A 14556-nucleotide genomic window follows, 5' to 3' on the forward strand; every position below is an offset into this window, starting at 1 on the left:
TCTGGAGCCCCTTCCTCAGCCACTGTGGGACCACGAGAGGGCACAGGTCGGCATAGCGTCATTCCTGAGGGCTGTCCCCCTCTTCCCCATTCCTGCTCCCCCCAAACCCATCCTCCTACATATCTCCTTTGTGCATGTGTTGGGACAAGGGCCTCCCTCCCCTCGCAGGGAAGGAGGGAAAGTACCCTGAGCCCGCGGACGCAGGTCCCTAACCCGCGATGGGCGTCGCGCAGGAAGCCCGCTCCCAGCGCGCCGGGCCGGAGGGAATGGGGCTCGGCTCCTTTAAATCCCGCCCGGGCGCGCCCGAGCGGAGCCGCGCCCTTCCCGGACCCGCAGCCCCGGCCCGGCGCGTCTCCGCCACTCTCCGCCCCGCGCCTCTGCTCCCGGGAGCCGGCTCGCGCCTCGGGCCTCCCGGCGCGGCCATGAGCCGCATCTACCAGGACGGCGCCCTCCGGCACAAGGCGGTGCGGAGCGCGCGGCTGCCCGCCGCCTGGGACTCTGGCGCCCACCAGGGGTAGGCCCCGCCGCCACCAACTCCCCAGGCTGCGGGTGGCACGGAGGAAGGGAAGATTGGGGTGCCCAGATTGCCCTCTCGGGCCCGCGCCCCGCAGCCCGAGCTGCACCCCCTGAGACAAAGATGCGCAGGGCCACAGGCCGGCTTGCCCGCGGGCTCGGACCTGTCCCGACCTCTGTCCCTCCTCCAGCGCGGGCCTTTGCACGGGTGCCCACCCCCTCTAGAAAGGACCGCGCCCTTGGGGTGCCGGTGGGAGTTGGCGAGTCCAGGGCAGAGTTGGGTGCAGGAGAGCCCGCCCCGGCGGATATCCAGATCCTAAAAGCAAAGGAGCCCTTCCAGTCAAACTGACACGCCACTCACACCCCTGCCGGGAGCCGATCCCGCGCACAGCGACCTGGGAGCACGGAGTAGAACCGCCCCGTGCGTCCTGACGCTGTCAGTCTTCAGGAAGCAGGCTGCCCAGCCTTTTCCTTTGGAACAGCCGGTGGGCCCCTGTTTTCTTTTAGCAGCCAAGTGCCTTAACCATTGTGCCACCAAGACTGCCTGAAACCCAAATGCTACCTCCTGTTTTGTATGTGGTGGTTGTGACAAAATAAGAGTTGTTTTCCAATCGTGATTTCCTCCCCCCACCCCACACACCTTGTCAGCCTCTCTCCCATTTCTGCATTCCCAAAGAGGGAGCCTCCGGTTCTGATTTTATGCAGAGTGGAACCAGAAAACCTGGGGTTCAGCTGATCTCACAGGCCACCCTGCCATCTCAGTCTGGTCAGGAAAATCCTAAGTCCCCGCATCCCCGTTTCTCCAGCTCCACCAACCACTTCCGTGTTAGGTTGTTGAGGAGCACTGCTGGCGTAGTATGCTGCTAACCCAAGGTCAGAGTTCAAAACCACCGACTGCTCAGGGGAAAGTTGAGGCTTTCCACTCCTGAAGACATTGACAGTCTGGGAAACCCACAGGGGGCAGTTCTGTCCTGTTCCAGAGGGTCACTAGGGGTCAAACTTGATGGCCCTGAGTCATTAGGTCGTCCCCTATGTGATGTGAATGACAACAGAAATATATGCACGGCTTTAAAGTCAATGAGAAGGGATGATCATAGATAGCCCTTTAGAAACACCCCCCCCCGCCCAAAATTGTTTTTCGGTTAATAAAAAGGCAACATCCTTTATATGTAGTAAACATTTTGATAGTTTACAAAAACCCTTCGTGCCCACGGTCTTTGTCACCTGAGGAGCAGTGGGGAGTGCTGAATGTGTTCTCTGCCTATTGTATGTAAGACTGAGTTCTGGGCTCTGCAGGGGGGCCCATTGCTTGGTCTCAACAGCACTGCCCTCTGGTAGTGCCCTCACTTGCACACCCACTCTGGGATAATAAAATCCACCCCTCCCACCGCCCCCCATCCCCCCACCCCCACAGGTCAGGATCTTGCTTCGCGGATCTTGGGCCATCACACTGGAAGGGGGCTATTTTCTGGCAGAGCTGACCCATCCCTTCTCTTCCTCTTGTCTCAGGGGCAACGGGGTCCTGCTGGAGGGAGAGCTGGTGGATGTGTCACGGCACAGCATCTTGGATACCCACGGCAGGAAGGTGCGCTGCTTCTGGGGTGGCAGCTCGGCGCTGGCTTTAGTCCTTCCAGAAGTCACTCCCTGCTCCAGGCTCTGCCAGTGTCGAGGACTGGGGAGGGATGCAGCTTCTTCACTGAGTGGTGCACGGGTTGTTGGGAGATGTGTCCCAATACCAACACCAACCAAATGTGGCTGAAGATGGGAAGGGATCCATTCAGGCCATGCTGGGCAGTGTGTGGCCAGGAGGAAAGGCCCGGGTCGTAGCTCAGAAAACAGACCAGGCCCTGGACCCAGATAGTGTGATTGGGCTGAGATTGGGAGCCTGAAAGCAGGAAGGGGTGAGGTGGATGCTTCAGGACTCAGCTTGTGGATGCCCTGAGGAGGGCCTGCAGGGGTGACTTATGAAAGGAATGGGGCCAGGAGCCTTGCTGGGCATGGAGTAGAGGAGGGGAGGAAGGCAGGATGGGTGGCTGGCTCTTTGTTCTTAGAGTCTAGGGCCCAGATCCCTTCCCTCTGGCCTGGTACTTCCCACTGCCTCAAAGTAGCAGGCAAGGTCAGAGAGGGCAACCAACGACCTCACCCCTCCTGGGTACCAGCTCTGATCCTGGGCAGTTGTGCGCATGCCAGCCCTTGGGAGTGGGTTATCATAAATGTACCGCTACGTTTGTTGTTTGCAGCTCTATAGAAGCAGGGCGGCTCTTGGCACCGACTCATCTTTTTTCATTGCTGTTTGCGACTGGGCATCTAAGAATGTTGGGCGTTTACAAAGCAGGTCACCTGTGTGGACCTGGATCTCCACTGGGTGCACATTGGTGGCAGGGACTATGGGAGAGGGCTGCTGTTTTCTGGGCTTTTATTTCCACGCTTCATGTGACCTCTCCGTTGTTGACAGTTAGTGACTTCCCATCTCCTTGGAGCCCCTGCCACTGTTGCTCTCTCTCATGTCCAAGGTGACATCTTACACAGCCATCTCTTTGCTGTCGCTCGTTGCTGCGCCAAAGGATCCCTGCCTGTCTGCCAAATAGAATCCCAACCCAGAGCGCCAACTGAACGGCTGCCTCCAGCGGATGCTGCTTGTTCTGAGTGTCCGCGCCACCCCATGGCATGGCCCGGATATGTTGACAAGGTGACTCGTTGATAGTAGCACCCTGTCAAGGTGGCCAATGGTGCTACCCAGAGCCTTTCTCTCTACCCCATGAGAACGCCCCCCCCTCCCAGCCCCCCACTACTTTGATGCCAAGAAATGCTTTGCTTCGCCCTTCCTGGCCAAGCCAATCTGGAGTCCTGAGCCAACCTTCTCAGGAGAGTCCATGTGCACGCCCATGCTGAGGCTGAACTTCTGCTAGGGCTGACTTGTGCCCAGGCAGGCAGGGTGCTCTCCTCAGCCCGCTCCAAACTTGCTTCCTCCAAGTTTCTTGGTGAAGCTAGAGCTAAAAAAGCAATGTCCAGTCAGGTCGAGCTCCTCCCTTGGCCATTCCTGACCTCCCTCATCCATATCCACTCACCTCGGCTAGATCCTCAGGAACGCCAGTCCGTCGTGATGGGCTCTCCGACCTACCCCTTCTGACTGCCCCTCGCTCCAAAGCTCATTCCTGCCCTGTTGCCAACTTGTTTCCTGAGAGACCCTCTGGGGTCTTTGCTGCTCCGAAGGATTCCTTCTTATTTACCAGATAAGCTCCCAATGCCAACTGGGGATCTGCCTCCAACTGATCACGCTTGCCTTCCTAGCCTCGGCTTCCCCAGGTCTTGGCCAAGTGGCTCAAGGCGCTCCACTGTAGGTGGGACTCTAGATTTCTGTGTACCTGTCTTGTGTTTAATATCTATTCTAGTCCCTTACCTCTGCACTTGCAGGTCTCTCTGCTCTCTGAGACTTCACCTTCCTCAGCTCTCCCAGGAAGTGGGCATCTCTTCATCAGTCTGCTGGCATCATGCGTTGGCCTTTTCTTGTTAGACTAGCCGGCAAATAGCAGCTAGGGTTCGCTTCCCGCTTAACACCGTGCTTGCTCCTCCCCAGGATCCCATTGAAGCCTTGCAGCATTCCTAAGGGTAGCCATCACTTCACCCCTGGCTCGCAGAGGATCCTGGAGCTTGGGAGGCTGGGAGTGATTTGTTCCAGGTCATGAATCTGTTGGAAGAGGCAGAGGGGCCACTGGGCCCAAGGTCTTTCTCAGTACCTTTCCCATGACACGTTGGCTGTATCCACTTCTGCTTTATGGTGTTCGGGGTGCTTCATGCTTTGTGCTTGGCTCATGGATTTTTGCATGTACTTTCTATCCTGGTCATGTGCAGGCCTTGTGCCCACCCTACTATGGACCTCTAAACCTCAACTCGCAGCCATCTAGTAGATTCTGACTCATACCAGGCCTGTAGGACAGAGTAAAACTGCCCCCTGTGAGTTTCAGAGAGTGTAACTGCTTCCAGGAGTAGAAAGCCTCCACTTTCTCCTATAGAGTGGCTGGTGATTTCGAACCGCTGACCTTGTGGTCAGCAGCCCAACATGCAACCCACTACACCACCAGGGCTCATTGTGTGCTCTACTGAACACATGAATGAATAAATGAATGAATATTTGAATGGGGGACATCAGCCCAGCTTGAATATTTTTTAGAGCTGAGGTGGGACTTGAGGGTTAAGGTGAGGTTGAGGAGGGCCACGCCCAGAGCCCAGGGGCGTTGTGTGTTGAGGTGAGCACAGTGATGGCAGCCTCCTCATTCTCTCTCTGCCGGACCACAGGAACGCTACTACGTGTTGTATGTCCAGCCCAGCAGCATCCACCGCCGCAAATTTGACCCCAAGGGAAATGAACTTGAACCCAACTTCAGCGCTACAAAGAAGGTGAACACGGGCTTCCTCATGTCATCGTACAGTAGGTATCCTTCCACCCTTCTCCCTCAGGGCCCTCCCACAGGGCGTTCTTCCTTGGCCCCTGAACCTCTCAGCCCCTAGATAATATCTTCCCAGGATGGTTAGCCTTGAAGCTACCTTGGGACCAGGGTCCTGTCTAGCTTTCTATTTCCCTTCCATCTTCTCCTACAGGCTACAAGACCACCCATGACCTGGCTCTGGACTCTTAACTGGTTGTGTCCATCTGTTTAGGTCATGCTTCTTAGTGGTTTGATAAACACTAAGTAAACAGTCTCCATTTTGTGATCTGATGTGAGTGGTCAATCCATTGGAAGAGGCATTTATTCCCTTGTGGGAATGGCCTGCATCCAACAGCTGTAAATGTTTTGGCAAAGCCTACCCTTTCTTGATCCTGTATCTGATTTGTCATCCTCTGACCTCCTGGTCTGGGGACTTGAGCCAGCAGCCTTTCATCTGACTTGCCGATTTTGGGATTTGTTAGCTTCCATTTTGAATTATGGCATTGGCAAACATATTGACTATACCATGGACTTCCAGAAGAACAAATCAAATTGTCTTGAAAGAAGTAAAACCAGGATGCTCTGTAGAAGGGACGATGTCTAGACTTTTATCTTGTGTACTTTGGACATGTTATGAGGAGACAATAGCCCCAAGAGGAGAGTATCGTGCTTGGTAAAGTGGTGTCAGTGAAAAAGAAGACCCTCAGTGAGATGAATTAACACAGTGGCAGCAACAATGGGCTCAACCTTAGCAGCTATTGTGAGGCTGGTCCAGGACGGGGCCGCGTTCCGTTCTATGGTACATAAGGTCACTGTGAGTCGGAGCCGGCTCGAGAACACCTAACAATAACAACAACCCCCAAAACCCTGCGAGCCAGCAGCCTGCTGCCTGACCTGCTGCTTTGGGGTTCTTCCGCCCTTGTAACCATGTAAGTCAGGAGAAGCTTCCAGTAAGAGGGGATCCGTAGAGCATCTGGAGACCACTAAAGTTTGTTCCTGCTTCAGCAGATCCTCCCTACCTCTCCCCAAAGCAGTAAGACTCAGGATCTGGAGAGATCCCTGCCTGGCCTCCATGGTTTCAGGGGGAAGGCAGAATTCTGTAGTGAGTTTGGAGACTGACTCGGTGTGTGATCTTAGAGCAGTAACTTAACTTCTCTGAGCACAGGTTTTCTCATCTGTAACATGGGAATCTTAAAGATGGAGTAACCCTCACTGAGATTTACTGGTCAGGAAGATACTGTGCTGACACATGCTTTACAGGCCTCATTTCGTTTACAGCTGCTGTCAGTCCTGTCAAACAGGCACATTTTCTCCCTCCTTTTCAGGCGCAGGGCAATGAAGTAATTTTCTCTAAGCTCAGATTCATGAGTACCCACAGGCCTGCTGTGCAGTCTGTGAGGGGTGACTGAGGCAAGGCATCTAGAGCACTCAGTCACAAAAGACGCTCTGTGGGAGTAGCAGAGGGAGGAGGAGAGTCGGGCATAGGAGGAGGAATGGAAGGGGTAGCTGGCTAACTCCATGAACAACTGCCCCCTTTGCCATGAGACCAGAACTGGAGCGTGCACAGCGACCATTACCGAACAGCTGATTCCTCAAAGACACTACAGGAATCCTGATCTAAACAGGGATTATATGGATCAGAAGTTCAAATTCTCAGGGACTCCAGACTTTCTGGAGCCATGGAGGCTAGATGAACCCCTGAGCCCAGGGCCCTGAGATCATCTTGAAACCTGAAACCAAACATAGGTATCCCCGAAAGTTTTTTAGTGAAGACTGTTTTGAGCAGTCTGATCAGTCAAGATCAATCTAGATCAGTGGTTCTCAACCTTCCTACTGCCATGACCCTTTCATACAGTTCCTCATGTTGAGGTGACCTCCAGCCATATTTTCATTGCTACTTCATAATTATGGAAAAATGTAATTTTGCTACTGTTATAATTGGGATACCCCTGTGAAAGGGTCATTCGACCCTCAGGGGGTCGCGACCCACAAGTTGAGAACTGCTGATCTATAGGGTATTAAATTGACAACAGCTACTCTTGTGGATTAGACAAGAAGCATGGGGGCGGGCAGTGAGTTTATGGTGATGCAGAAGGGACACTTGGGGAAAAGGAGGCCGGGCATGGCGCCACAACTTGAAGAATGTAATCAATGTCACTGAATTGCTGGTTGGGGTTCCAGTTCATACGAGCAATGACTGATGACTGGTGGCAGATAAGTTCTCGTAGTAATATCGTCTTAGTTTCGTGAGGTACCTTCAGCAAAAGGCATACTTCTATGTCAGGAAAAACCATTTTGAGGTCAGGGCTAATATAAGATTTTTAGCAAAACTTAGATGAACATCTTCTAAAATCACCGAAGCTTCGTAACATAGATAGGCTGTCCTACGTAAAACAATAGTTTTTAGAAGCACCAAGAATTTTGAGGAATGCTGGAAAAATTTACGAAATGAACCCCAAGAGGGAAGACAGTCAACCCGGTGAATGAAGAAACAGCGTCCGAAGAGCAGACACTGGTCGAAGACTATGGGATGACCATTGTTAAGGTAGCTCTTGGAGTTGAGCTCTCACTGGCTCGGCGTTTTCAGTGGTAAGTGATCAAGCTTTGGGTTGAACGGTTTCTAAAAGCACTGCATGAAGATGGGCTGGCTCGAAGGGCTGATCTTTCCAACAAAGCTGAAGCTCCTGAGGACGAGCCTTGCCGCTGCCAGTCCAGTCCCGAGCGAGCGGCGTGCGCCAATCAAAACGGTGGCTTCTGAGGGAGCTGCGGGGCCAGTGAAATGAAGGCAGAGAGATCAGCTGAGAAGTTCTAGTGCCGAAATTTTTGGATTCCAAAGAGGTCATATTGGTAGATTTTCTCAGACCTGGTGATTGCGGAACTTATTTTGAGGAGGATTTCAGAAAATTGAAAACCACAGTGGTGAGGAAAAGGCCAAGGAAGTTGGACCAAGGGGTAATTTTACCCATCAGCCGTGCAGCTGCTCCGTCTTTGAGGGTAGCAGAATGGCTTGTGAAAATCTCATTGGGGTGCCTTACCCCATCTACCCATGGCCCTACCCCTGGTCTGGCCCCTTCAGGCGTCCTTTTGTTTCCCAAACTCAAAAGGATATTTCAAAGAAGAATGATTTGAGACCCCAAGAAGGCCAAAGCTGCCATTTTGCCCTGGTGTAAATCAGAGAATGCAGAATGTCTGGGAGATGGAAGCGCCACCTTCCGAAGAGGGTGGACCTAAGTGTGGACGACATACTGAGAAAACGGTAGCTTCGCGATTTGATGTTTCTCTTGAAGAACATTTTCTATGACTTTCTAGCCATGTTTTTTGACTTACCCTCATATTCTCAGGAACAGAAATCAAAAGAAACGTAAAGGGGAAAAAAAGAAGAAAGAAAAGATAAACATAAGCCCTTTGTAAGAACTTCAGGAGTCTTGGTGACATAGTGGATTATGCCTTGGGCTACTTAACCACAAGTCCAGCAGTTCAAACCCACCAGTCACTCCGAAGGAGAAAACTGAGGCTTTCTGCTCTTGTAAGATTCACAGCCCCAGGAAGCCACAGGAGCAGGTCTCCCCTGTCCTGCAGGGTAGCTTTGAGCCAAGCTTAATTCGATGGCAGTGAGTGTGTGTTTTTGTTTCTGTAAGTGAATCGATAATAACCCATCCAATGCTGTCTATCTGCAGAGGTAGAAGCCAAGGGGGACACGGACAGGCTCACCCCTGAGGCGCTGAAGGAGCTGGTCAATAAGCCAGAGCTGCTGGCACTGACGGCGAGCCTCACCCCAGACCAGACCGTGGCCTTCTGGATGCCCGAGGCACAGATGGAAGTGATGGAGCTCGAGCTGGGGGCCGGGTTACGGCTGAAAACGCGGGGAGATGGCCCCTTCCTGGGTGAGCAGTACAGCCTTCCTGCTGACATAACTTCTTGTGTGGGAGTTGAGGACTCCTGGTCCCCTTCCTGAGCCTTTCCTCGGAGCTCATGGCCACTGGCTAGTCCAGTCTCGGTGGGCCCCAAGTCACTTGATATTTATTTTAAAATTCCTGGACACATGCCTTTGGGGTCTTGGCCTGGATGCCCTGGATTCCAGAGTGTTGTCCAAGCCCATGGTTCTTGTGAGCAGCCTTATAGCCTAGTAATCTAGTGCAGTGGTTCTCAACCTGTGGGTCGTGACCCCTTTGGGGTTCAAATGACCCTTTCACAGGGGTTGTCCAATTTATAACAGTAGCAAAATGACAGATATGAAGTAGCAATGAAAATAATTTTCTGGTTAGGGGGGTCCCCACAACATGAACTGTACAAAAGGGTCGCGGCATTAGGAAGGCTGAGAACCACTCAGAGACTCCCTCACCACACCCTGGCTGAGACAGTACAGAGGACAAAGGCTGAATCGAGTCCCACAGGACCCCCCACCCCAGACGAAGCCCTCCCCTTCCCCGCAGTGTTTCCCACGCAAGGCAGAAGGCCATTCAGCTTCTCTTCTTCTTTCAGAGTCATTAGCCAAACTGGAGGCAGGAACCGTGACCAGATGTAATTTTGCTGGGGATGGAAAGACAGGCACTTCCTGGACAGACAACATCATGGCCCAGAAGTCTTCAGAAGGGGCCACTGCGGAGGCCCGCGAGCAGGGAGACGGCGCAGAGGACGAGGAGTGGGTAGGTCCGGGAGACGGCTGTGGACCTGGCCTTGGAGTGCTCCTCTCTTCGGGTAGTGTTGTGGGACGAGGGGAGGACAGCAGCTCGTTTATCGGTCGTGATAAGCTCCTCATGGAATTCTGAGGGGTGAGCCCAAGCCTGACAGCCACGGTGAGGGGGACCTGGACGGGCAGTGTCCCCGTTCCGCTGCTTGTGGCGTTGCTGAGTCACAATGGACTCCAGGGCACCCTACATCCACGCACCAGAAACATTCCTACAAGGTTCCGGGGGCACACCCTCCGTCTCAGTATCTGGTGCTGCCCGAACAGAAGCCCCATCCGCGAATGGCTTCAAGAGCAGATGTGAATGTGCTCCCCTTTGGAGGCTCTGCATCCAAACCGGGCCTGGCAGGTAGACCCTTCTGTGAATCTCTTAGTGCGCAACGTCCATTGACCGCTGTCCGTGTCCCTTGGCATGTCTTTGCATGAGTGCCGCTGTGGCTACTTTCGTAACTCAGAAGTGATTGGGTTTAGGATCCACCCTACGTTGGATTTTCTCATTAACATAAGAACAGGAAAGGCAGGTTGCAGCCCCAAAAATAGATGTCGCAGGGGAGACAGTTTGACCTGGAACCTTTCCGAGCTGGGTCTGTCTGCATGTATGCCCCAAAGATGTAAGGAAACCAGGAGGATTGGAAGAAAGGGGTACTGAGGAGAGCCTGCAAAGGCCAGTAAATCTCTCAAGCATTTCCACTGCAAGTGATTGCATTAGCCGGGCCGGGTCAGGCCGGGCCGTGGTGCAGGCGCATGAGTGATTGGCTTCTTGTTTGAAGTAGCTGGGAAGTGACTGGGTTGCTCCTCACTAGTTTTTCCCCCTGGGTCAGCCTCCTGGTTTAGCATCAGGCTGCAGGCTCTTCACAGTTGGGTTGTTTTCCTAAACTGTATTTCACTCAAAGATTTGAATCGCTATCAAAGGCCCCAATTTGAACAGTAAAAACAAAAATGTTTCCCAACAGGAAAATGAGCCATTTATCTAGGTGATAAAGATGCTTTTTATCTATCTATCTATCTATTTATTTATTTGGGGGTGACAGAGAAAGCAAGGCCAGATAGAATCGAGAGTCTGGATTCTCTTTTGTCTTGGGACGGGGGATCTGGACTGCAAAATCACTGAGAGCTGCCGGCCTGGCTCCAGGGCGAGCCTAAGGAAGAGAAGCTGTTTACCCAAAGACTCACTAACATGCTTTTACTAAGAGCTCTCTCTTTGTGTCTCTGCCCCCTTGGGTTTCCCCAGGATGCCTGAAGTTCATGGAGGACAGCAGGGCTCCAGGGCCCCACCAGAACCTGCTGTGGCGCTGTTGAGAGGTTCTTCCACCCACTTCCACTCTGGAGCTGAAGACAAAGAGCAATCCACCTGAATCAGCCTTACCTGATCCTTCCTACCCCCATCTTGGAACACCCTTTGGATAAGCTCCTCTCGTGGGGGTGGGGGCATACAGTGGCTCAGGGAAGGACCCTCCCTGGGTGAGAATCTAGTCTTCTTAGACCTTTTCCATCCTGGCCCATGATCTGGAACTTATTTTGAGAGACAGGTGGTAGACAAGTCTGGGGCAGTCTGAGATGAACTGGCTTGGTCTTGGTGCAGAGTTGGGGAGCATCCATTGGTCAGAATGGAGGGGGAAGTTTCCAGGGGGCACTTTTCTCTGTGCCTGCGATTCTTCCTGCTTTCTTTCCACACACCCACACCGTCCCAAGCCCCACACTCTGCATTGCAGCCTCTGCTCTCCTGCTCCCAGCCTCCTTGTCCCTGTCCCTGCTTCCATCCACTGATCCTGTGCCCCCTCTGAGTTTCCTGTCTGCTGCTTCCTTCCTGGGCTGGTTCTTGGTGAATGCTGTTCTCTGCGAGGCCAACAGTGTGCACTCTCACTCCCCATCTCTCAGACTCACTCTGCCAGGCTGCGTTTTTGAAAACACTTCTGTTGTTGTTTTGTACCTTGGGAACTTTTTAATAAACAAGTAAATTTTCAGAAAAGAATTCTTCCAGCGTGCTGAGTTCTTGTCACGTAAACAGTGTTCCAGCTGAGTAGCGTCCCGATTGGAAGGACTCCCATTTCTCGTTGTTCTTGAACTTTGCCTTGCTGGCTAGTGTACCCAAATGCAGATCCGAGGAGCGAGAGGGAGTTAAGTGTACATGTCCTAAGGAGGAGTAAGGACTGGGGGGCACGTAGATGGACCTTGCTTGACTTGAGGAAAGACAGGGGGTGGCGGTGAGCTCACAACGATGGTGAATTAAGATGACAAGGAGTCGGGGTTCCCTAGTGGGTTATGCTTTGGGCTGCTAACTCCAAGGTCAGTAGTGACAAAACTGCTCCTCAGGAGAAAGATGAAGGCTTTCTACTCCCGTACAGCGTTACAGCCTGGAAGCTCCACCCTGCCCCATAGGTCACTGTGCGTCGGACTGGGCTGGGTAATGGTGAGTGCTTGATGTGAGGATCCATAGTCTCGGACGTTGGAATCAAATTGATAGCAGTGGTTGGGTTGGACTTGGTTAATATATCAAGAAGGAGCCCTAGTGGCACTGCCGACTGCTAACAGCAAAGTCAGTGGTTCAAACCCACCAGCCGCTCCAAGGGAGAACGATAAGACTGTCTGCTCCCATAGGGATTCAGTTTCGGAAGCTCAATGTGTCAAGGAGTCCCTGTGTGGCACAAACAGATCACACACTTGGCTGCTAACTGAAAGGTTGAACATTCAAGACTACTGCAAGGCTACTTGGAAGACTGGCCTGGAAATTTACTTCTGAAGAATTAGTCATTGAAAACCTTATGGAACGTAGTCTGAATTGACACACCTGTGATTTCCTTGAATCAGCATCAATTAGATTCCACCTGGGCGACCATGCCAGATGCTTTCTGTGATAATAGCTCCAGCCGCCCTCTGTGAGTGCCCCCGTGTGCTGGCACTGTGCTGGGAACTGGCACGATCTTATTTGTAATTTCCACAGCAATTCCAGGAGTACCTATGATTATTAGCTCAATTTTTCTCATATGAAACTGAAGCTCAGCAGCTTCATAACCAATATGAAGGGCTTCAAAAAAGCTGGGGGGGGAAATGGAATGGAAAGCGAATACACTTTTCCCACAAACTTTCTGAAGGCCCTGCATATGTAGGAGAGGACTTCAAACCCAGGCCATTTGGCGGCAATGCCAATATTAATGATCACACCTTTCGGCTTCTGTGTGTATATTACAGAGGAAGAACGAGGCTTCAGAGAGATTGAGCAGCCGAGCCAAAGTCACTCAGCTACTAAGCAACAGAGCCAGAACTCAAATCTAGAGTTGTGTGAATGTGGCGGTTACATAATCTGTCAACTTGCTAAGGGGTGGAGTTCAGCCTGTGCGATGGAGATAAATAGCTCACTGGAGGCAGGAGAAACTCACTCTCTGTATTCCTGATGACAAGACACATGGAGTTAGGCTAGAGCCCTGGAGCTGGAGGAGGCACGTGGAGACCCCTGCTAGTGCTGAGATGCTTCCACCGCCACTGGATCCATAAGACTTGCCACCCACTGGCCTATGAGTCCTGCATTAGGCATCATTGGTTGTGTTTTGTGAATCTGAAGAGGAATTTATAGATTGGTATTGGACATATGGGCTAATATTGGACTTATGGACTTGATTTGGACTGGGCTGGGATGTTTTCTTAATGTGCGATTGCTCTTTGATATAAAGCTCTCTCTTACACACAAATGAGTGTCTATGAATTTGTTTCTTTAGTCTACCTGGACTAACACAGTGAGGCAAGACTTCTGCTCCTTCCCTGTGCTCTCCTACTGAAGAGTGGAGGGCACAGAGTTCTATGAAACAGGGTTGTCATCCCAGACTGCAGGGGGCTTGCTCAGAACCTTGACAGCTAATCTTTCCCAGCGGGCCCACCTCTGTTGTTATCAATAGGTGAATAATTAATATTGTATGTCCAGGGTTCACTGTCATAGTTCAAACATTTGTTTGTCCTCCAACCTATTTATGACTCGGCTCAACTTAATGGCCATGAGGCTTAGGATTCATACGTTAGCTGGCCGCCTGGAAGTCAAGAGATCAAAATGATGCATTCTTCTGCGTAACTTTGCTCCCCCGAGACATCTTTAGAGTGTTGAAAAGCAAAAATGTTACTTCGAGGACTAAGGTGCGCCTGACCCAAGCCGTGGCATTTCTAAATGCTTCATGGGCATGTGAGAGTTGGACACTGAATAAGGAAGATCGAAAAATAATCTACATGTTTGAATTGTGCTGGAAAGGAATACCGAAGATACCGCAGTCTATCAAAAGGACAAACGTGTCTGTCTTGGAAGAAGTACGGCCAGAGTGCTCCTTAGAGGCGAGGATGGCGAAACTTTGCCGTGCATCCTTTGGACATGTTGTCAGAAGAGACAAGTCCCTGGAGACGGACACGATGCTTGGCGAAGTGGAGGGGCAGCGAAAGCGAGCAAGGCCTTCCAGGAGTCGGACTGACACGGTGGCTACCACAATGGGCTCAAGCATGGGAAGAAGGCTGAGGATGACAGAGGACAGGGCAGTGCGTCATTCTGGTAGGGACAGGGTCAGCACAGGTCGGGCCTCGGGGACAACTTGAAGTCATAGGTCATTGAGAAGTAAGCCTCTCCTCTCTTTGCCTCGCAGTCTCTCACCTCAATGGTTGTCGTAGCCACCTCACTGGTGTCTTAGAGCTGCCCCGAGGCTGGGACCTTGATTGTGGGAGTGGTCAGGGAGAGGGTTGAGTGAGAGGAGGACTGGGAAGCCTGAGCAGAGGCACTAGTGGGGGCATCCTGTTGCTCAAAGCACTGTGGCCAAAGGGTATGGCAAGTTCTGTGGGCAGGTGACCATCCCACCTACCGAGGACTAGCCTTGGGAGTCTGTGGCAACACCGCACGCGACCGAGAAGAAACAGCGACTGTGGCAGGAGCGTGGAGAATGAATAGAGTTGGATGTGTTG

General features: G+C 52.2%; 1 protein-coding gene across 1 annotated transcript; it reads left to right on the forward strand.

The window, feature by feature from the left end:
• Positions 1-262: 262 nt before the first annotated feature.
• LOC142456732 (arpin-like) lies at positions 263-11585 on the forward strand. The gene is made up of 6 exons (XM_075557966.1): positions 263-514; positions 2023-2098; positions 4810-4942; positions 8618-8824; positions 9423-9586; positions 10859-11585. The coding sequence occupies exons 1-6, from the start codon at positions 267-269 to the stop codon at positions 10865-10867; spliced, it is 837 nt and encodes a 278-aa protein (XP_075414081.1). The 5' UTR covers positions 263-266; the 3' UTR covers positions 10868-11585.
• The last annotated feature ends 2971 nt before the right edge of the window (positions 11586-14556 follow it).

The sequence above is a fragment of the Tenrec ecaudatus genome, chromosome 9 (genome assembly GCF_050624435.1).
Source record: "Tenrec ecaudatus isolate mTenEca1 chromosome 9, mTenEca1.hap1, whole genome shotgun sequence".
In the NCBI taxonomy this organism is placed as follows: Eukaryota; Metazoa; Chordata; class Mammalia; order Afrosoricida; family Tenrecidae; genus Tenrec; species Tenrec ecaudatus.